At 45.2% G+C, this 23,955-nt stretch overlaps 1 protein-coding gene across 3 annotated transcripts in view; it reads right to left on the bottom strand.

Moving 5' to 3' along the window:
• GAB1 (GRB2 associated binding protein 1) overlaps positions 1-4,398 on the bottom strand; it is a 102,811-nt gene extending 98,413 nt beyond the window's left edge. The window contains exon 1 of one of the 3 annotated variants that reach the window (XM_049814953.1): positions 3,877-4,398. In XM_049814953.1, the coding sequence (XP_049670910.1) occupies positions 3,877-3,948 (72 nt within the window). In that variant the 5' untranslated portion in view covers positions 3,949-4,398. The remainder of the gene's footprint in view (positions 1-3,876) is intronic. The other 2 variants (XM_049814951.1, XM_049814952.1) reach the window with 2 other exon arrangements.
• Positions 4,399-23,955: the final 19,557 nt, after the last annotated feature.

Genomic DNA, 23,955 nt, shown 5'->3' with positions numbered 1-23,955 from the left:
GCCCCTTACGTCCTGGGAAGATCAAGCCCATTTCTCATTTTTCAACTCTCTGTTTTTAAATAATTAAATGCACAATCAACAGGAATAGTCAAATAACCCAGGATTTTTAGTAATAATTACATCAAAATGAAGGTTTCCCAATTTACTTTCAAAATCATCTTATGAACTCTCGTAAGTACAGGGAAGCCTATCAGATACAGAAAAATCTGAACCAACTTACCCAAAAAAGTGTTTTCTCCTTTCGCAATATAGCTTACAAGAGATGCTTTTGATGAAGTTTTACCTTTTATCAAATAAAATTTACTCCACTCTAAGTGGGATACGTTAGAATACAGACTCAGTAGACTTTCTACAAACCAGTTCCATAAACCAACCGTCAATGCTAAAATCCCAACTTAAAGCACATCCAGTTGTCATACTAAGCCCTAGCCACCCCGCAGACGAAAGCATAGCTGTTCTAGGAGAGAATTTAGAAGAGTTATTCTCATTCCCTCAAGCTTTTCTCCCTTGCTTTACCAAGGACAGCTGTGTTTAAATATCTGGTGGTTTCTTAGCATAATGGCAGTAAAAAATCCTCTATGCTGCTACCACAAAGAATCAGCTATTTTAACTGGCACATGCACAGCAGAACTGCAACGTAGCAGAAAACCACGAAGCCAAGGTTTACTATCGCTTTTCAAAGGACAGATGGGGAGAAAGGGGCTTTTCAATTGCATCTTTAAAAATAAGGGGACCAGAGCTGAAAAAGTACAGTAGGTTAAGGTGAGGGCACAAATGTTTGCAAAGTTGAAGGCAACAGAACAAGTGAGGAAAAAACAACACAGAGGGTAGCAGAAGCTGTGAAATTTAGCAGTCTTACATCCCTATGCACAAACAAGTTCTTTCACGTACTCGTGCAACCACAGCCTAGGCTGTAGAGACCCGTGCAGGATTTAGCCCCAGCTTCCTTCCCCTTCTCCTCTACTAAATTCACATTCTCATCTTGGACCCCCAGCTGACACCAAAAGTTGCTTCTATTTTCCCCAGAGATCTGCTGCTGGAAACAACCAGTTTATTCCACCAAACAAACTGTTCTGAATACCAGCTCCAGGGAACCAACAACAGGTGCCAACAGTTATCAGAAAGTTACTTCCATACCAAAAATGCATGAACAAGACATGAAAATAGGATTCTTTTTAAAGGGGGAAAAAGACATTCATGGCATTAAGCCATATATTCAAGGAAATCTGATTTTTCCACCTGCAGGACAGGGTTGGTTGGGTTTTTTTTCTTTTTTTAGCCTCAGAATTATTGTAAGCCAGCTTTAATACCATGTCCAACTGTTTCAAACTAAAAATTGAAGACCCTGTGAAACATATGTCTATGTACTAGCTTCAAAGTGCTCCTTTTCACCCTTCCTAAGAACCGAAACCATATTTAACTGCAATTTCAGACTTTTTATCTCCCTTCCCAGATGGTAACCTGGGTTTGCCCCAACACTTGCATGCAAAAACTAATAGAGCGTGAAGTTACAATTTTCCATATATATATGTGAAAAGTATGCGTTGCAGAAAGGCAGTTTCCTATAGAAATCACTTTCTCATCTTTTCTTCTGGTGCAGCCTCTTGAAATATCACCAGTATAAAATACGGCTTTAAAAAACACAGCTCTTCTGTGCCTTCGCCTAAGCATGGAATTACAGAGAGCACAAGCCAACACTTCAATCAGTACACTCAGTTAAAGTTCATCGTCTTAAGTACGTCGACTTTTTGTTTGCTTGAAGATGGCGATCGTGATGTCAAGGTCACTTTTAGGTCTTTGAAGTGAGTGTGAACCTTTAGCCTACAACTGATCAGGCACTACAGCCAAGCAGGAGGAATTTTACTTTAAGCAGCCCTTTAAAGGGTACCTTTCTTTTATACAAGCAGAAAACAGTCTAAAACAATGTGCAAGATTTAAACTTACAACCTTACGGCCTACAGTGCATGCAGATGCTAAACCGACTCATGCTCATAGAAGCTTGCTGTACTATGGCTCTGATACTTTGCCTCCTCAAAAAGCAGATGCCCCTTTCAAGTCAAAAATTAGGGAATTACTTCTTTAGGACAGGGAACCACCTGACCAACGCTGCAGTCAGGATTTTCCCCTCAAAGGTTCTGATGTCATTCCAGTATGGAAGTGGAGCTATAAATACACTGAAAGGGCAGCTACGTGGAAAAAAGCTAGCATATTTAGGGACTGATTTATGGTATCGATTTAGGTGGGCAAACTCTTGCTTACAACTCTTGTCCATTAACAGACAGCGTAACTGTACACGATTTTAGACTTTGAGTGGGAAATTTATTCAAACTTTAAAAACATTAATACCGCTATTAATTCTTACACATTGGTAAAGTGGCATCCTGTGAATATACACGTAGAGGACCAGCCAAAAATACAGCCCGTGTCCAATTTGGCAGGGAAGCACAGCTCTGCCCTGACCCATCAGGATGTTCTCTTTGCAAGCCTGATCCCGCGTCCTTCAGACAAACAGAATTTTTGCCATTGGGAACCAGAGAATGGGCTAAACCAAAGATTATTTTCTTAAATTAAGAAGAGTCTCATTTCACCGATTTCCTGCCATTTAAAAAAATCGTCCATAACACCAACAGCTCGAGAAGTGGTTGTTAATCGCTAACAGATGAAAATAACATGGTCACATTAAGACCTACATTCACAGATTCTCAAACCAATCTGAAGGTTTAGCTGCTTAAAAAAAAAAAAAAATTAAAAAAAAAACCAAACAAAACCACCCCACTGGTAACTGCAAAGGCCATTTCTACTTAAATACCACCTAACTGACTAAATGACGATTTTAAATTAAAAAAAAAAAAAAAAAAAGCCCCAACATTTTGTACCAATTACACAGATGCCGTGAAGCGACCCGGGTGCCAATGGGAAAGGGCTCGGCTGAGATGACTCCTGGCATCACCCATTCCTCCTACGTGACTTGACAGCGTCTCGGCCAGCAGCGAGGAGCCCCAGCGCCCAGCAGAGCAGCACGGCTGCTGCCCTGTCACAAAATCTGCCCTCTCAGCAAACGCGCTCCATTTTCCTGCGAACTCGGGTGTCAGCTCCCGCTACGGCCCCTGCTAACGTTATTTACTTCTGAGCAACAGCGGGATGAACTTTTAAGTAAGGAGAAGGCACTTTTCTTGCAACTCCCTCCTCCACACACACACACACACCACCACCACCACCCCCCGCTTCTCCCCGATGCAGAGGGCTCCAAATCCCAAGGGCAAAGCCTCCCCCCGGTCCCTGCGGGGAGGGCTCCCGGGGCATCCCCGGCTCCCCGCCGTCTCCGGGCCAACAGCTCCGGCTGCTCTCCCGCCAGGAGCGACTTTCGGCCGGCCGAGCCGAGTTACGGGGCACCCGCCGCCCTCCCCTTCCACCAGGCACCAGAACGGCAAGTGTTTACGTTTAAAAATACATATATACCGAGCCCGGATCCAAAAGGAAGACGGAAAAACTCCGCCCCCCTTCCCTCTCCCGACTCCCTCGGAAAGGCGATAAAAGCGGGGCAGAAACATCTGACCGCTCGGCGCCCCCCCCTCCTTTTTTTTTGGGGGGGGAGCGGACAAAAAAAAAGGGTAAAAAAATTAAAAAAAAAAAAAAAAAAAAAAAGAAGTGGGTCGGGAAGCCCCGCGGGACGTACCGGGCAGCAGTCCCGGCCGAAACGGGGAGGCGGCCGGGAGGGCGGCTCGTCCGCGCCGCCGGGCCCGGCCGGGAGGGACCGCGCGGGGAGGCCGAGCCGGGCCGGGCCGGGCCGAAGCGGGAGGCGAGCGGCGAGCCCCGGCGGGGGAGAAGGGGGAAAGGGAGGAGGAGCGCGGAGCGCGAATGGAAGAGGGCACTCACGTAGCGTTTCAACTTCTTCTCCGGTGGGGACTTTCGGAGCCAGCCCGAGCAGACCACCTCCCCGCCGCTCATGGCTGGGCCGCCTGCCCGCCGGGGCAGTCCTTCTCCTCCTCCGGCAGCAGCAGCGCCCGGGCCGGGCCGAGGGAACCCCGAGCCGCGGCGGCAGCACCGCGCCCGCTCCGGCCTCCGGGGGCTGCGGGGCGAGGGAAGGGGAGGGACGGGGGGAGCGGTGTGTGTGTGTCTGTCTCTCTCTCACGCACAACAACCAGCCGGAGCGGAGCGGCGAGCGGGGCTGAGGCGGGAGGTTCCCCCCTTCCTCCTCCTCCTCGCCGCCGCCGAGTCACACGAACATCAGGAGAAGACGACAGGGGCGGCCGCCGCCCCGCCGCAACTTCGGCTCCGGCGTCCCAGGGCAGGATCCAGCCGCCGCCCCGCGTCGCTGGCACCGCCCCCCCCCGCACCGCCGGGACCCTCCCGCCGGGGAAGGGCCGCGGGGGGCTTCCCTCCCCTCCTCCCCTCCCCTCCCCTCGCTTCGCCTCGCCCCGCCGCCGGGCCGAGCTCAGCGCCGCCGGGGCTCCCCGAGCCTCCCTCCTTCTTCCCCTTCCTCCTCCCCCTGCGCCGGGAGGAGGGGATCGGCCAGCGCTCCTGCCTCCTTCGCCTTCACTCTCCGGCGGGGAGGAGCGGCTGGGTCTAGCCCCGGGGCTGGGTCCTTTCCCTCCCGGCGAGCGTGGGAGGGGTTTACCCTGGTATTCACGGCGTCCTGTGTCCCGTCCCCCCCCCCCCCCCCGCCTCGCCTCGTCCTCCTCAGCCCACTTTTCTCCACAGCGCCTGGCCGAGGGACGACGGCGACGCCTCCCCGCTCCGCCCGCCCCCGCCCTCAGCGCCGCCCCGAGCGGAGGAGCCACGGCACGGCGGCAGCTCCCCACCCGAAACTCCTCCGGAGCCTTTTCAAACAACAAGGGCCGGGAAGGGAGAGGGGAGGAGGGGACGGCGGCCTCCCTCCCAGAGGGATCCTGGGAGCTGTAGGCGGCGGGGACTGCGGCGGCGCGGCCGGCGGGGACGGCACGGGGAGGGGACGGGCCCGCCGTTTGCCCGGCGGAAGAGAAAAAAGGGGGTGAGGGACGGACCCCGACCCGCCGCCGCTCCCAGCCCACCCGGCGGCGGGGCGGGGAGGGGAGAGGAGAGGGAGTGGGTCGGTTTCTCTTCGGTTCCGGCGAACGGGGCTGCGAAGCGGGTGGAGATTTTGAATAGCAGGTATCAAAGAATCGCGGCTGAAATGGTGGTTCTTTGAAACCCACCGCAAAATCGTTCCTTAGAGATTGGGGGGGGGGGAGGAAAACGCCAAAAAATCACTCAAAAAAGTGCGTTGGAAACAACTCGGCAAAAGTAAACTCTTACTCTTAGTGAGTCTGAAACTGCCTTAGCAAAAAAAAAAAAAAAAAACAAAAAAACCCAAAAGCACAACAAAAAAGCGTTTAAAAAGTCGGGGTGTGAGCGCAGAAAGGTGAAACGCCAGCTGCCGTCCTGCCCGGAGCCAGTCCCCGGACTGGGGGGGCGTGGGGCGAACAGCTCTTCCCTGGTAAGAAGCTGCAATGGGGCGGCCGGGCCTGTGACAGCCGGGATGGATTCATTAGGGTGGAAGCGTCGGAAGGATTTTAAATCTCCCCTGAAACAAGCAGCGCCCACCCGCTGCAGACTCCCCCACTCCGACCCCCTCCGCTCCACAGCACCGTTCCCTACCGAAAAGCCACTTAAAAAAAAAAAAAAAACAAAAACACAAAACCCCCACCATTAAAAAATAATAACCAAGTTTCGCCTGCTCGTGCCTGCTTATTGATCTGCGGCGTTTGTGATACTATTATTATTTTTAAGTTTCGTGTCGGTGGGCTGCGAGGCTAGTCCTAGCTGCGCTTCTCTGGAAAAGAGCCGCAGCCCCCGGAACCGGGGCGGTAGCGGGGCGGCCCCCGAGCGGGCCCCGCCGGCGGCGGCGGCACCTCCCGGGAGCGAGGCGGTCGCCGCCTCCGCTCCTGCTGCCGGGAGGCGGTGGGGATCGCCCTCAGCCGGCACACCGCCGCTGGCACCCGGGGGCGTAGGCAGCGCCGGTGCCTTTTCTCACCCCACTCCCCCCGTTCCCTCCTGGCTGAGGGCCGGGCGGTGAGCCCGTCGAGGTAGGGCTTTTTGGTGTGTCTGCGCGCAGATAAATACCCCCAAAGTAAACAAAAATAAAGGGGGTTGATGTGCAGGGCAAGCCTAAACACTATTCAATTAAAAGGGAAAGACTAAACTCATTCAACATCTCCGCTGTTGGTGCTCTGTCTCTTCCACTTTGTCAGAAAAGATGTCCAAATAATTACATATATATATATATTTTTTTTTTTTTTTCCACAGATTACTTAACTGCAGGCTTCTGGGATGGGACTGGTGTGGTGGTGGTTAGTACCGGTGCTCTTCCTCTGCAGAGAAATAGTCCCCCTAGTGTGCCGTTGTTGAAGGGAGCACTGCGGTGCTGCAATTCCTCAAGGTATATTGCATTAAAAAAGTTACAAAGCAGCCGTCGTAGCGGTCCAACAGGGCCATTTGCAGAAATAACAGGAAAAATAAAGGTGAAAGCCTAGAGGCATTAAAATCAGTGCATCAATTTCACCATAAATTTTTCACAATAATTATGACAGGTAAAGCACTATTAAGCACTAAAAGAAAGATCATCAAAGAAGATAATTGGCCAAACCCATTTGAAACCAGAAAAACAGTGAATGTTGGCCTTTATCAATATTAAAAGTGTGCAAATCCTAGCATCCAAACCATCCTCACGTACATTTCTGCAGATCATGATTTCAGCTGCCTCCGTGGGGCTATTGGAAGGAGTAAAAAAGTGATTTGATGCATGCGATGAACCACGCATGAACTTGAACATGTAAGCATGAACTTGAACATGAAATTGTACTGCTGGGTTTAGATTTCAAGCTGGGTTTCAGTATAGCTCTTTTGTTTAAACCACTAATGCTGCTGTTTAAGAATCTCAGCATCTGAGATTGTCCAAGTGTCAGATAAGACCACAAAATTTTCTAGTTTCCTTTAGAAACCTGGAGGCAATGTAGTATCGTCAGCGCAAGAACATGTAGAATCAGTGTGAACTTACTAAAAATGCCATTGGCATTAGGGTGCTGTAGCATGATCCAATGGTTCATTTGAATTCCACCAATTAACCCGTGTCTTGAGGGCTAATCAAAGAAAGCCAGAGCCTTTTGGCTTAAGCAGACTCTACGGAGGCACCAACCAACCAAGTTATCTGGTCCAAAGACACAAAATTGTCCCTGAGGTCAAATTTCAAAACATTACATTTGCATTTTAAAACACACTGAAACCAGTGTTAGCCTGCAGTCCAGCATTAGTTTTTATATATTTCTCATACATTAGTTTGTCAATCCATTTTCTTGAAAACAGCTATCCAGAGACAAATTTTGTGGGGGTGGTTCATCCCTGCCATCTAATGATAAATCATAGGTTAGGGAAAAGGAGTTAATGTCAAGAATAGTGATAAATAACAAGTAATAAAAACTGCCTTTTAGACCGTACCTTGTTGTTGAGCCTAATCACAAGCGCCAACACAGGACATAAAAATGATTCATTGGATTGTTGAATTGAAGAAAATATAACACAGCAAAGAAAGATTTCCAAATGACTAGTCAAGATGTTGTCTGATGGACTGCTCCCTGTCTAGTCATGGCGGTGGATTTCCTTTTCTGCTCTCAACATTGGAGTTGCCCATTCACAGTTCCACCGCCACTTTGACTCATCGTCTTGAGAGAGGGCTGAACATAGCCGTACCTCTCTTCCCAGTTAAGTGAACAGCTAGCAAAACCAAGACTATTGATACCGTGGATGTCTGTGCATAACCAGCAATGCTCTGCAGTTCATAATTTAGATACCCTGTATTAGGGTAAACCAAAGCAATTAAGAACACTGATTAAATGCACAAAGAGCACGATATTTAGGCCTGACTCTTTAACACCTGCATATTTACAGCTGTAAAACTGTCTATGAGAGAGGCTAGTGGGCACAACTGAAATAATTAGGCCAGACAGTTTCTCCAGGTAGTAAAATCCTTACACTCAGCTAAATAAGGCTAGGGCATAATTTCCCAAAATTAGGATAAAAGTCACAAAGACCTCCGTCAAGAACGAATGTTTCAGCTAGTTTGCCTGCTACAGTTTTGTTCTGAAAGTTTAAACAACATTAAGCATTCTCCTTTTTGAAATTCTCCTGCAACATGGCTTGTGCTTGGAAGTACCGACTACCCCCCGGGGTAGTCACTGTTTGCGGGACTGCTGTAACCCTACGTCAGGACACAACCACCCTCTCCCCTTGCTTTGTCCCCGCAGGATATTTCTGTACCAGAATGCTGTTACTCAGGAAGCCCAGAGGATAAATGTTCTTTGAGCTCAATTAATGGCACTACGGACGTCTTTTGTGCTTCTCTACAGGGCCAATCCTGGTGGAAAAAGGATTTTCTTTGCCTTGCCAGTGTATCAGCGATGGCCTAAAAAGCTGCAGAGCTCTCGTTGTGCCCACTAGGATCAATCTCACGCTTTTGCTTTGCAAACAGCCAGTGGTAGTGAGGAATTGCCACGTAATTTTTCAAACAAGTTACCCTTGCTTTAGACCCTCTTTTTGGGGTTTTTTTTCCCACTAGCAGCGAGAAATCAACGGCCCTCAGCCATTTTGCAGCCGGTTGGGTTACTGAGGGCTTTTTTTCCCCATTTTTAAAAAGGAGCTTGCAATTGGCAGCTGCCGGCGGCCAAGAAGATGATGTGCCCAGCAGAGCAGCTAGAGAAGGGAGCTCAGAAGGGATCCATCTTCACTGCCTACAGCACCGAAACCACTTCAGACCCAGCTACCGCACTGTTGCACGTGTTGCCGTTTTAGGAATCCCGCAAGGCCACTGCCATTCAAAACAGTACCCGTTCTGTGATCACATACCGCGACCAACCAGGCAGTACACAAAACGCTGAATATAATGCACTTCCCCCAGCAAGGTGACGCCGTGCCCTGCTGTGTGATGACTACAAGCACGGTCACGGTGCTTGTGCCACCTTCCAGCTCGCTGCGCTGGAGTTCGGGCTCCTCCGGTGGTGGTTTCGTCTCAGTTACCACCTCCCCTTCCACGAGCACGTGCAAGACGCCTTGGTTCCTCCATTGACTTTGTGTTCTTCCGCGAGTGTGTTTCAAAGTGTTTTAAATGGGTTCTCCAAAATTTTGGAGTGGACTATTTATGTATCTCGCCAGATAAAGGAGGTCATGTGGAAACCCATTTGCCTCCGGTTTGCCTGCCAAGCCACCTTGACAAAGGAAACAGGAGCTGATAGAAGAGGACATTAAATTCAAATGGGTTTGTTTTTAAAAATATAAACAACGCTAATTTCTCATGCAAATAGCTTAGAAATTCTGGACTTGCATAATGAGACAGTGCTCACTACAGCTCCCAACTTTTTATTATACTTATAGTTTGAAAACCTATGCATTCCCCTGTACTTTCACATTGCAGTCACAGTCAGCTGTGGCTCCTGATAGTGATCCCTAAACTCTTCTATGTCCTTTGCTTACATTTGAAAACAAACATTGTGCTTCATTATGACACAAGAGACTTAACACTCTAATAAAAAACCTAATAAAAATTAATTTAACAAAAAATTTTGCATGTCAAACTATATCCCAAACCATCTTTAAGTATTTACGCAACAATGAATCAGTGCAAAGAAGACAGATTCTTTTAAGCTTGAAAAAGCTGCATTTAGACATTTGTTTTCATCTCAGATATTTCCCTTTTGATTTCAAAATTATTCCCAGGTAAATCTAATCTACAGAGTTATTTCGGTCAGTTCGTGGACGATGTTATCTACTGTTTCTTTCAGATTGTAGTTATTTAGATTATTTGGCAAAGAGATTGAGGAAAGTAATACTAACCAGGCATAATTAAATGAGATGACTGTATGTCCACACACTTAAGGGTTGTTTGCTGGTTGTTAAGCTACCTCTTGCCTCTTTTCCATTATTCCTTTTAATATTGATATAGGCAAATAAAGGCAAGGGTACACTGCAGAACTTGTACAAAAAAGGACCAGTTTTCAGTTCTGCCTTGGTGTATACATTGAGAGTCTCTTTGTGATTTTTGTAGAAAACTCTCTGTCCCACTTCTGGAGTGGAAATTCACTAGTAAATGTTTGTCCTCTGTTTTTTTGCCAGGGGATCAGTTGACTACCTTACTTAATGCAAGGGAATTTCCCTTTTCTTTCTAGACTAGGCAAGGAAGAAGGAGCAGGCTGGCTGGTTGGCCAGCCATGCAGAAACTTCCTCAGGTCTCTGCTGTTCAAAAATTAATCAGCAAGATTTTCCCTCCATAGGGACAATACCTTTGCACCTATCCTCATGTACTGAAAATGTGTGGATTTTTTCTATCATAGGAAGCATTTTACAAGTTCAGCACAATGGAAATTTAACAGTTCAGATATGTTTGGTTTGGTCTTGTCATAGAAATAAGAACTACTGCAGAGATGACCATGTTTTCAGGAGAAAAACTAATGTGTGGTCATATAAGAGACCAAGACTCCAATGCTATGCATAGTCAAGAAAGCATCACCCAAGCTGTTTGTCCTTAAAAAAACACAAGGTGGAAGATGTCTTGAACACCTCCCAAAAGATAAATTTATTGCAGTGTAGAATACCAGTGAGCAAGTAAAGGCTAAGAGGCAGCAAATATGAGGACATTGCAGGCTGGTGGTTTCTGTTACAGCATAAAAAAGCAAGCTCCAGTCAGAGAATATTTTGGTTAGAGAGCCTTTTCACACAACAATTTCAATAATTCAGTTTACAATGCAAGTATAATAAGAAGTTATGTCAACTATATATTCTGCTTTTTCTTACCTACCTTTGTTCTAATCTCCATGCTTAAGTCCTTGCAACTGGTATTTTGAAAACATGGTTTTGAGGAGAGGTCCATCTAATGAACACACAAAGGGCTCTGAACATCGTGAAAAAAGGACCTACCATCACAAGGCAGAGATGACGGCAAGAGGGTGCCTTTCTAATGTTCTCGGACTAGAGGGTGACACGTTAGGGCCCAAACTCACATTGTTTGGGACCTGGCACTTTGCAGTGAAATTAGCACCACTACAAATTATCTTCTCTGCAGACTTCAGGATGCCTCCATCAGAAATGCTAAGCCCCCATTCTAAGCAGTTGCTTTTCAGCCAGCCACATTTACTTATCTTTTATCTTGCTGGAAGAATAAGAAATGCAAGCCTTTCACAACACTAATACTTTCTGCTGAAGTAAGGGCAGTTTCAGGGATAGTCCTGACACTCGCCGGCAGCCGCAGGCTGTGTATGTAGGCAGTCCTATTACGTTAAGCCAACTAGCAGTGCAAGTCATCTGGGCTGGGATTCATCTCGCTGTAGTCGCCTACGGTGCGGTGGTTTGCATATGCACTACTCATCTACGCCTTCTTTATAGTTAGCGGCGAGATAGAGGCAACTACGACATATTTAATCTCTTCCAAAGGCAGATGTCTAAATTGATTAGGTGAATTGTGTTCTTGAAGTGCTTGTTTATCTCCGTTGACTATAAAAAAGAATCTAGACAACTAGCTCAGACATGTTGTGTCACAAGACAGCCATGCTTGTGACATCTAAAGTTAGGTAAGATGAAACCTTAGCATGTGAGTGAGAAAAGCAACCATATTCTCGGACATGAATGCCCATCCTGAACGGGGATTTTATTTATTTATTTATTTATTCATTTATTTCAGTTGAGTGGTTTTTAGAATTTTGAAAATCCTCAGCCTATATCGATAGCAGGGATAGGAGGTCTAATGAAATTACAAATTGTATTAAAAGATCTGAGACTCAAATGCTTTGTACTGAAGACAGGACAGTCTTGCCCAGGCAGAGCACACAGGAGAGACGTAGTCTTTCTGTAGTTATTCATAAAACCTTTAGTGCTTTGGCTTGAGACTTCCAGAGCCTGAAGCTAAAGAGATTTAAATGTGTTTCTACCATTATTGTTATTTTATCAATCTCTACCATAATATCTAGGATCACCATAGCATTTAAAATCCCCAAAATACAAACCAGGAAGGTGTAATTCTTCTCTGCCGTTCCAAACAGGGGAACGTGGAGTTTTTTCTTTGCAAGATTTTCATTGTTTTATTTTGTTTTATTTTAAGAGTTTTCACACTGGACTCTGCCTCCATCAGAAGAATATTTTTTTTGTAGATCTGAACTCTTCCAGGCTCAATATGATCTTTTCTGGCAAGAACTATTATCTTGTCAGGAGTGCACTGTAGTGGAGCAAAGCAGACTGTCTCAGCTAAGCGAGTGGAACGTACCATATTGCCTGAGCTTCAATTACATTTTCCAAACGTTTCTGTACTCCTCAAACCAGAAAGAAAAAAATCAGCTCCGAGCTGGCAGGTTAGGGAACCTGTGGTCCCACTGGTAGGGGCGGAGAAACGCCTGGCCCCAAGGTCAGACAGTGTCCGAGACGATGTAAACACGTGTAAGAGAAACAGGATGGCAGGACAGCGGAGTCACAGCTGCTTTTTCGGGATGTCTCAGGCCAAGTCCAGAAAAAAGGGGAGGAAGGGGCAATTACATGTAATTTTACAAGTGGCATCAATGATCAGGTTCACAATTTAGGGAGATTTTTCTTTTTCTCTTGCATTATTTCCAGTACTTCTGGAGGACAGTCAGAGTTGTCAGTAATACACGATGAGATGAATCTGAGGGAGAGTCAAGAGAAAAGTTCGAGACGGGTATGGACTCATTCTTGCCAACACTGCAAAATTCAGATGAAATCTGAAGAACTCGGTAAAAGTCACTAAGATAAAAACACTTTCTTTTTTCTCCTTGCCACAAATTGATGCCTCTTTGACATTTGAGCTGGGGCATTAAGAGGCTTTGTCCCTTCTGCAGCTCCTCAGTCATGTAACAGAAATGCCACAGTCCCCTTGCTTCTTCCAGGCACAAACAAATATCTTAATTAAAAAAAAAACATAAATCAAAGGATGGGAAAAATTATTTCTAAATTACAGGTGAATAGACAGAACATTCTACTTGTATTTAAAAGCAAAAATTTAAGTTTCCTAAAAATCACCATATGTTCCCTCCTGTCTCTATCCCTCCACCTGCCACTGTCTCCTTGAGAGTAACAGTATCCCAGTTCACTGATTAGGCCATCACCTTGTCCACAAGGTCATCCAAGGTGGTAGGAAATAAAACTGTTGCTTATTTGCTCAGCCACACAACTCCGATATTGATATGTGAATACTCACCATGGACAATTCACTAGCAAGCTACAGTTTGCAAAAAAACATGAATTAAACTGTTCACAGGAAACTTATGATTGGGTGAAAGAGCTACATTTGACCCCAAAATAAATATTTTCCACTTATTGATTCATCTACCTCTATTGGAGACTATTACATCATATTTTAAAGGATTTAACGTCACCATTTTTTCCAGAGTTTAAATCTTGTGCTCATCCGTAAGCTGTCCATGTTTACTGTGGGCTTTCACAGGCAGATAGCTCTTTGTGGTTTTTGAGATGTAAGCCTTTAGTAAAGGATTTGGCATTTCAGGAACAAAATATTTATTTTTATAGATTTTTATAGCATAGCTATTATGGCATAATCTTGAATCGGTCGCTTCATTTGCTGTGTGTTGAAATCTGTTCCAGAACAGTAACTGTTGCAGGCAGGCAGGCAGTTGCAGGCAGGCAGTCACGGGCAGGCAGTCACAGGCATTCCTGCCATTCAGTATCTATTACACAAATACTATAGGAAAAAGGTACTCCGCTGAGGTTCATCCTAGGGCCGTTGGTGTAGACCTCAGGTATCGCTAAGCTCTTTCATCACATGCGCTGAATATTTCACAAAGTATTCCTCTGGTGGTTTTTTTTCCTGAGGAAAAAATAAAACTTTTAGAGTTTGGATGTTAAAAAAGCAATTCAAATCTTAATTTTGTTAAGTAGTGATTAACAGTTGTGGGTTGTTTTTTTTAAAGAATTCTACTAGAATTCTCTTTAAAAATGTTTTAATTTTTTAAATGCTGCTTCTTCCCAGTGTTTTTAGATTGCTTGAAAGCTTCCTCTGTTTTTCTGGAAGCTGTATGTGTTGGCAGTGTTTCCGTTCTATGTAGAAGAAATCAGTGATCCAAACAAAAATCCTCACAGAAAACAGAGAGAAGGATGCAAACAAAAAAACATGGGGTAAACTGTGGTTAACTCACCTCCTCAGAGTGTGGGAAGACGGAGGGAACTGGGGGGCTGCTGTGACCTTATCAAAATGCTGCAAACCAGCAGCTCAAGACTGGCCTGTAGATAGCCGGTGGTTTTAGCCAGACTCAACAGCAAGTCAACCCTTCCCGTGCCAGGTTCTACACGGCTAGCAGAGACTGCCAGCAAATAAAAGCAGATAACGTGGCCAGACATTGCTGAATTACTTCTTTGGTTTAATCACAACGTTTCCTCCAGCGTGGTGCTGCTCGACACTTTAGGCAGAAGGAGAGAAGGAAGAAATAGCGCTTTTTGACACATTAGTTCCCCAAGAGAGAGAAGCTCACCCGTAAAGGAGAACGGCTTGCCCACATGCAGTGTGCTGTACTGAACATAAAGATTTAAGACCAGCATTGCTCTCTAGCCAGTGGGTAACTGCACAGTGTGTCTGTCTGTCTGGCAAAGCACTGACCTTTATTTCTTCAGAAAGTGCGTTGCTGAAGAAAACTCACTGTTACGCTTGTTGCTTCTTAATATGTCTAACGTGTTAATTTCCTAATTTCCTCCTTAATATTTCTAATGTGTGGATTTTCTATATAGAGGCAGCACAAGGCTTTTCAGTAATGTAGACAAACTCGAGTTTTGCCTTCCCACAGATAAGGACAAAAGTGACTCAGACTGTCTTCATCCTCAGGAGCAGCAACCTCCAGTTTAGCAGAAGAGGTAGACCACCTGCCCAGAACGAGGATGGGTGCCTGGGAAGGCTCAATGGGAAGTTTCAGGAGGCTGGGAAACACTGCTGTGGATGGGAAGGGACTCTGTCTCTCTCCCCTGGCTAAGACCTTTTCCCATCTCATTGGAGGGACTGAAAGCCAAGGTAGAGGTCAAACCCCAGTTCACTGATCAGGCCATCACCTTGTCCACAAAGTCCAGGTCATCCAGCACGGAAAGAAGTAAAACTGTTGCTTACTTGCGCAGCGACACGATTCCAGCACTGAGTGTTGGAGAGGGTGGGTGTCAGGGGGCTCAGGACCCCATCAAGAGGCTATGCCTTGCCAGGGGTGCAAAATGAGCACGGCACCTCGGCTCACTCCCCTCTGGAGAAGGAGAGAGACGTTTTGCTCCGTTGCTGTGAGAGAGGGGTGTTGTGAACTGTGGGAGGACAGCGGGAGGGTGGAGGGGCCAGGCACGTAGCGTTGGAGGTGGTTGGAGCTCCAGGTTGGAGCCAGGCATACAAAGATGGAGGAGGATGACCCATCTATCGCCATCCTGTTGTCCCAAGCAACCGCGTGTACGCAGCCAGCTCGCTCTCTGAAAGCTGTCTTGCCCCTCATGTTTTAACCTGTTGTGACCCCTTCCATGAGAATAACACGTCTGCTATTACATGTATGTAATATCGCAGCCATCTGGTATGTAATACCGCAGTCACGCAGCTGGAAAATCTGAGTTTGCAACACCAAATTCTGTGCTAATCCTTGGCCTCCCACAGACAGCAAATTAGAAATAATCAAGTGTTGCGATCAAAAAGCCAGGAAGTCAGAGAGTTCTTTCTGCAGACAGCTTTGGTAGAGAGGACAGGTAACGCAAAATAACCCCGCAAGCTTTCAAACTTATGGACAGCTACAGACTTCAAGAGAATACAAAAATGCTCCTCTCCCCCCCTCCTCTGCTTCATTTTTGGTGGTGAGCCCACGACTTTCGCTCCACAGTACCAAGACTCTTCCAGGAAACGAGTGGCTTTGGTGCGCCATTCCCAACACTCGCAGCATCCCTTCCCGGTGCACTGAGGGATGAAGGAGCCTTGTCACATGCAATGGTACCTTTTCTCTCTTCCTGGCCCAGCTGCCAGTGAGTTCACGGTAGTAAAAAATGAGGTGTTTAATCCCATTTGAGAAGGGCTCAACACACCTAATTGAGCAAAGCCAGATAGAGTAATAGTGATAATAAGCTAAAGTCTAATTTGTTACACGCATGTGCAGGCTTGATAAAGACCTATCTACAACCTAAACCAAAGGTTAAAAGTGACTTGAAATCACTTCACGTGATAAGGTGAGGAGAAGTATCATAACTTCAGCTGTATTTTATGACCTTGATCACTTTTATGTCTGTCAGTGATTACACACCTCCATCTCTGTGGAGGAATCAGGCTCTTTACGGCAAAATGGTAAAATTTGCACCACCACATTTTGTTCAAGAAAAGTTTCACTTGCACTTGTTCTGTTCTGTGTATATAGTTAATCTCTTTCAGTGTAACACAGTATCTTGGTTCAATATACCACTTTCTTCCCTTTGAAAATGATCTACATTTCACACTAAAATTTTCTGGCTGAAAATTGAAAAGCGTACAAACTGTGTATAGTTCATATTTTCTTACGAATGTATAATTACAGGCTCCCATAAAACCGGTTTATGAAACGTGAACTGTTCCTGACTAGTAATGTCAAAGTTGTTGCAATGGCTTATTTCCATTAGTTGCAACATCCTGTAATCTTAATAAGAACACAGAGACTTAAAAATCTAATAAAAACAGGGCATGAAAGCATGAAAGAACCAATTTAAGAGTCTATTGATATTAAAGGGCAACAGTGATTTTGCTTTGATTTTATTTTGTAGCAATCTAGATACACCATTCACAAAACCACGTTGCATGCAAGTAAGGAAGATGTATTTACTATAGGACAAGTGGATGATGTTATTAGTCAAGCAGAGACAAAGACAAGATAAAAAACAAAAATGAAAAGTAAGGATGGGGGAAAGTAAATAGAGCTGTAAGCCGAAGGAGAATGCAGTGCCTGTATTGCCCTTGGGATTTTTTCTTGGACTGTAAGTTTTTTGAGGCGGGGAGTGCCTTTCTGCCCTGTGTTGAGATCTAACCCCAGGACATCTCAGACATTAAAGCCAGTTTCATTCCTCGCAGGGGGGACAGGAGGGGTGCTAGGATAAAGAGCTGTGGGGCTGAGTCCTGGAGGCTCGTACTCGCTACACCTCCTGGCAGACACAGGACTGGGGGACTGTGGCGGAGGCTCCTCTGCTTTGACACCTTTCTGGCTCACAGCAGGAATTTAGTATGACAGTGGTGCTCATTATGGTGTTACAGAGATGTGGTAGAGAGAAAATAGGCTATAAAACCATGTCTGTTTCGCATCCAGATCAGCCTCTCGCCATAAGCAACTGCCAAGTTTTTCCATGCCTGCTCTCACACTGGCCGTGTTTGTCCAGCTCGGTAGAGAGTCGGTCCTTGGTGCTACAAGCATGCAAATAGTAATCAACAACAACGTGGCCTCTGATTTTGAAATGCTTAGAATAGCAATGTTTTGGGAAAAACCTCAGCCAACATGTAAAAGTAAGACCTAGAGCTACAGGTCGGCTTTGTTGACTTTACGAGTGTTGTTGAATCTTGTATTTGACCTTCCCAAATGTAATGGAAGATTTTCTCTAGCACACAGATAGATACACACTGCTCTGTCGTACTTCTCCAGATGGGCAGACTCCGACTCGTATAAGGCGAGCTATTTCGGGGGAGCACACTGTGCCTTGCTGGACTGGGGCACTGAAAATGTGCGTAAGAAACAGCATGCACACAGGCCCAATTGTACCAGTGGCAGATGCTAAATTGTGCCAGCTTTGTATTTGAATAAGCAACCAAAAGAGATGCGCTTGCAAATACACATATTTATTCTACTTAACACACTGTGAAAAGCCCGAATGCAAGGGGACATTATGAAGTTAAAACACTAAAAAGTTCATGTGCAACTATAAAGCTGCTCTTACATGACCATACATCTGTACTGCCGTGTCCACAAAGCCCCTGCCAAAATCTCAGCATAAAAAAAGAAAGTGTAAATTTAAATAAAAGACCATATCATGGTGCAAAGTTAGCATTTGGTCTAAACAAGCTGTAACTCAGCATTTAAAAAATGCAATTTCCTAAGTTTCTCTGAGGGAAACCAGCAAAATGAGAAACATGCTGCATCTGCTGTTTCCTTGTCAAAGTGCCTAGACGGCTCCAGAGATGGGGAAATGAAATTGCTTGGGGTAGATGGATAATACATTAAAAATATTATAGAACATGGTTGAAATGTCTCGGATCGCAGTCCTCCACTTAGACTCCTAGTTGCTGCGTGGTGTACCTGAGTCTATTTTGAGGATTTAGACAGACTCTGTGTGGTGGCACAGGCCTCATCCTAGTGCTTTTTATGGGGATGCATTTCATCTCAGTTGCATAACTGTCAACAGCTGCAGTCCATAATAAATGTCGTATATGACAGTTAAATGGACCTTTCTCACTTGCTGCGATGTAACTGGCACGGAAAAGGTGGAAAGCAGAGTAACTGGGAAGCAGCAAGCAACCATGTAACGCTTCAGTCGCTGTATATATCTTTTCTATGGGAGGTGAAAATGTTTTGCACTTCAAGGCAGTATATATACGCTGACAGGAATCCAGTTTAAACAGGAGATGCCATTGGTAAGAGGCCACAGACACAAACACAGGCTCGCACCATGTTGTGATCTAGCTTTTTGGAATTTGTGACCTTCAGCTCCAGAAACATGGGCTTGGTAAGATAAGAAGAGCAGCTCTTCTAGCTTACCCGTAGATAGGGAACTGATAAACACTAAGTAGTTTGGCATGCCTTTCTGCAGAGTGCAGGGCTATGCATACACATGATATAATTACAGCGTGACTTCTTACGCTGGCAGTTTTCATAAACCTTTAACAACCAAGGCAGACCTCCCACATCAGGAAAGCCCCGATGTCACGGGAATCGGCAACGTAACTTTGGCAAAACAACACAGTTTAGAACGTCAGCAGCTTTCTAAGAGATCCAGTAAAGTGAATATCACTTTGATTTATAAGTCATTGCAATTGTATGGAACACCACTGAGGTGCATGTGTGAGTGTATCCATAGCTATATTCCCGTAATCTTCCAGAGCATTACAGAAGGAGCTTTGCCCTGCACCGTCTCCAGGGATTGAAAGCATTTTCAGTATCTGCAGATATAATGAGCTTAGAAGTCTGAAATAATCAATACTCTTTATTTATGTTCTTCTCATACACTGAAACAATTAATAAAGGTTTGCAGAGCCTTTGTGGGCATATTGTTAGAGGCATCAAGACCTGCTACTGCTGATGCAGCAGTGCAGCTCGTGGGAGGGGAGGTAATGACGTTTCCTCGGCGGAGGGGAATATATCATGGGGTAATCAAAATTGTAAATGTGCACGCCACCAAATGGTACTGAAACGATTAAGTGCTAGTACTGCTGCAGCACGTCAGTACTAACGGTAGTAGCTTTATGCATTGTTCTGCATTGCTTTTTATCATTTATAGATCCTTCTGTACAGAGGTAAGGCAGCGGTAATCACATAGCCTCTCTGCTCATGCAGGGGGAATAGAGGTCCTGCTGCCTTTGCATCCAAATGTCAGGACTCCTCCCTCCATCCCGCTGAATGTCCTGCACCCTGGGGTCTACTGTGGCTTAAAGGACCCAGGAGGCAAGTCAATGAAGGAAGAGGCTGGCCTGTGACATGGAGCTGCCTTCTGCAGAGGCTGTGGGGAGCTGGAGGTGCTCCGGGGCAGCTTTGCGCCACAGCTTGCACTGTAAGGTGAAGTTTCCCAGGATGAAGCCATCAAACCCCATGAGAACGGGAAGCAAAGGCAGACAGTCCCTCACACGGCCTTTGAATCCCACCGATCCCACGTCATCCTAGTTGTACCACAAGCCTTAACGATACCGTAATAGCTTTTGTTTTAGTATTATGACAGACTCGGATATCTGTCATCACTAATCTTCCCGAACAGTAAGCCAAGTCTGAAGTGCTGCTCAAGATTATCTCATTAGCTATAATCTTTCTCTAAAGCTAGCAGTAAGCTGCATCACATGCCATGTAATAAGTCGTTCTACCATGGTATGTTATAGACTGCTTATGGACTGAGGCTCATAACGACTCTGAGTTGCATCAACTCTTCTTTTTCTTTCCAAGAAAGAATATCTTTGCTTTGGATGAATGAATTACATATTGGCAGAGCGGATGATAACACTCTCTAGCTCTCTCCATATTAAAAATTAACACTGTATCAGACACTGTTTCACCGGCAGAAGACTTAGAAATGAATACCCTTATTATCACTGATTGCATGGACTTTGGTGGGCACGCTGGCAATGCACTTACACACGTTGCAAACCCCTGTGGTGGAGGGTTTCACAAGTGAAGGCTCAAATTTGGGGAAAATGCCAGAGGAGAAACACCTTTTTTGAGGAATCACACAGCTCTAGGAAGCTGCAAATCTGTCCTCTGAGCTCTGGAATGAACAAAACCTGCCAGAAATGCAAGAACATCCAGGGGCCAAGATTTCCAGGGCAAAAGGAGGATTCAGCTGCACCTTCCCTTAGCTCTAGCTACCCCCTCCGCTTGCAATGGGGAAGGAGCAGGGCTAGGAACAGCCTTCGGATCTAGCTTCCACTAAAGGAGCTGCCTCCACTCGCAGGGAAAATTTTACCTTGTGTTACCCTGATGCAGTGGCAGTAAAGTCAATTTGGACTCGCTGTCTAGACTCGCTATTTAGACCGCTGTGATTCATCGTCATTTGAACTGCAGGTAGCTCAGTGATGCCCTAGTTAGGGATGTGACAAGGCTTCTAGGCATAGGAACGATGTGAACAGCATAACACCTGCTGGACTAAAGTAGCATTTGGTTCTTGCTGTGCAAATTACATACATTTCATCTTTTAACCCCACCATGTTTAGCAATACACTGTACATCAAGATCCAAGCTACACTGGCCAGACACGTCCTCTCTTGATATTTGTACCAGTCTTAACACCGGGACCGATGAGCCCTTAATAACAAACAGAATGACAGCAGTAAGTAAGAACAATATTATATCATTGTATTGGGCTTGCTATCAACGTGCAGGTTGTCTGTGTATGCAGTGGTTTCCACCCTCCAGCTCTTGTTGCACAGCTTGATCGCCTCCCAAATCTGTGTGAGGACAAGGCTGTGTGGTGCACTCGGGGCTGCCCAGGAGCCACATCACACCCCGACCGGTCCCCTGGCTGGGAGACCCGAGCAATGGGATGTATCTGTTAGTGCCCCTGCCTTGAACACCCATAAAGCACTAAGTGCTATATCCACAAAATGGATACGTTGCTCTCTGTTAAGATGGACTGGCTCTTTTTTTCTCATTCAAGCCATGGGTTCTTTTATGTGAAAGAAATCAGGATTGGGCTTTTTGGAATTGACTTAAAATAGCAAAAATCCAACCTAATACAATTTTTCCAATGATAATCACTTCACGTTATTAATGAATAACCACTTCTATACCAGTTTGGAGAACTGCCACCATTAGGAAGTCTGCTTTCTTCAGAAGGAAGACTATTCACTAGGAAAGGAAAGGTCAAAGGCAATTATTTTGTCTAAATGATCGTGACTATTTCTTTTGACAAGCACTGTAACAATTTCTGGCACAGTCCTTGAATTGAATGAAAACCTAGCTTGAATAGCCTTAGCATTGAATGTTTGGAGTGTAATTTTCTATCCTGAGTTTTTATTTTAGACCAGTATTGGAAATGAAAAAATAATGCTGTCTTGTTTCTTCCCTAAATGTACTAGCCAGTATCTCAGGGCTTCCTGGTTCCTTTCTTCTCCTGTTATCATCTGGAGAAAGCTTTGGAAGAGCTTATTTACTGGGAGGGGGAGAGTCTTTTTCAGGCCCTTCGAACAAAGAAATTCTTGCTTAGTACAACAATGCAAAGTAATTAGGAAGTGTTGCTGATGGAAGATCATTTGAAACTATCTCAGACCATCTGTACTAGAGACCTTACTAGCAGCAATACATTTAGGAATTTTGGTAGTTATATGTGTTTAAAACACACAACTGAAGTAGCAACCCCTTCTAAAGCCCTACCTGACATTTCTCTGCTACTAACATTACCTGCTTCTCACTTCAAAAATGGCAGAGTGGTAAGCTTTCTATGAGCTTTTTAGGTATATTCTCCCCATGTACATTTCCTGAAATACAATGGACCACCTCCCCACTTAACCTGGGGAACAGGAGCAGATCAGTGTATCTCCTCCTCCCAAGCTAACTTGAAGCCGGGCTGCATTTATGCAGAGCAGCCCCAGGGCTGCCCCGTGCATCGCTGCACTCTTGCATGTCCCAGGGAGCAAAAAAGGCTGTAGGGGATCACAGAGAAACGGACCGTGTTGAGCTCTTGACTCTTCCATGCACGAGAGCAAGGGACGGCAGCAACAAGCAGTATTGTTGCAAAGAAAACCTCAGCAGAAAATGCTGTAATAATAATAATAATAATAATAATAATAATAATAGGTTTTTACAGTCAAACAACCTGAGATTCTGCAAAGTGATCATAAAAGTGTGTCAGCTGCAATTTTCTTTACCCAAAGCTTTTCCACTTCTCTGTCAGCTGTTGATACGTGAATGCTTTGCTATAAGAAGCCACGGGAGGAAGGTGACTTGTACATTAGATGAAACCTGGAGCAGTAGTTTGCAACAATGCGTCGCGCGAGACATCCTTGGGGTATGATCAACTTTTTGACTCTTATTTCTTGATAAGAGGTGGGAGGAGGCAGTACAGATTCAGCTGTAGGAAGAGTTGCAGAGCAACTACTTTGCCATTTGCTTCCCACCCCCCTCCTTCTGCTCAGCATTCCTGATCCCTGCGAAGGTGTACCTAACAACAATAGTCGTAATAAAAACAACAATAAATAGAAACTTTACACACAACCCTGTGAAATTACAGAAAGCGAGCCAAAGCTTTAGAGGACAGACAAAACCAAGGACAGAATAAAAAGCAGATGGGAATGCGGTTAATGGAGAGGAATATGTTTTTGATATGGGAAGGCAGCCTTGCTAAATTTTTGATCAAACATATCTGCACTTTCAATAGAGACCAAAGTTAGGTTGTGAACCCTGAGGCAATGTGTTCACATGAAAACATATTTTCCTTAGGTAGTTCCCAAAGGCTAAATATGCTGACCGCTGATAATCCTTTGCAGTTGCTTCTGCACCTCTAACGTTATTGCCTGTAAGAAATGTTTGTAATAACTTGATAGTTTTAATTTCCATTAAGGGAACAATAAATCATGTCATAGGTTTCTGAATTCACACGCACAGGGAAGGAATGACTTCTCCGGGATTATTTTCTACTTCTTTCCCTGCACATGCAAGTCTGGCCAGTTCCAGTAATGAGCATGGAAGCTGAAAAACAGTATTTGTTGCCTAATCTCATACTTCTGTGTTCTTACACAGCCCATGCTTCCAGAGACGTGTCAACATGGGGGCATGTGAGAGCCCCAGCTTCCACTCTTCTCTAAAAAGGTTTGAGATTTCCTGGTTGCAGGCAAAAGTTTGGAAAGATGAGACCTAAGTCCCATATGGATCTACAATTTATCATTCAGTCCGTCTCATGATTTTGGAATACTTCGAATTAGCAAAACTATTTTCCCACCCATTTTTTTGCCTCCGTTTTCATAATAGGGAGGAAAGGAGGAAAGGGAAGAAGGCACAGACTGAAATTTTATTTTACTTCTGTGTGAGCTGTGTGAGGAAAAAAGGCTGGTAACTTAGACTCCTTCCTCCTCATTGTCCTCACACACATAAGGGCCAGGCTCAGTTTGGCTCCTAAGGCAGAACCAATCATGGTAGCAATTTACTGAAAAACATGATGAAATAAGATCCTTAAAGCTGACAGTCCCTGGTGTTCGGAATGAATTAAAATATATTTTAGTTCATCCAAAAGCATGAACTAGACTGCTCTCCCTTCCTCAAAAACACAAAAATAATAGGAGGC

The sequence above is a fragment of the Accipiter gentilis genome, chromosome 12, assembly GCF_929443795.1.
Source record: "Accipiter gentilis chromosome 12, bAccGen1.1, whole genome shotgun sequence".
In the NCBI taxonomy this organism is placed as follows: Eukaryota; Metazoa; Chordata; class Aves; order Accipitriformes; family Accipitridae; genus Astur; species Astur gentilis.
Note: the sequence above shows the minus strand (reverse complement) of the source record. Positions and strands in the feature narration are given on the sequence as shown.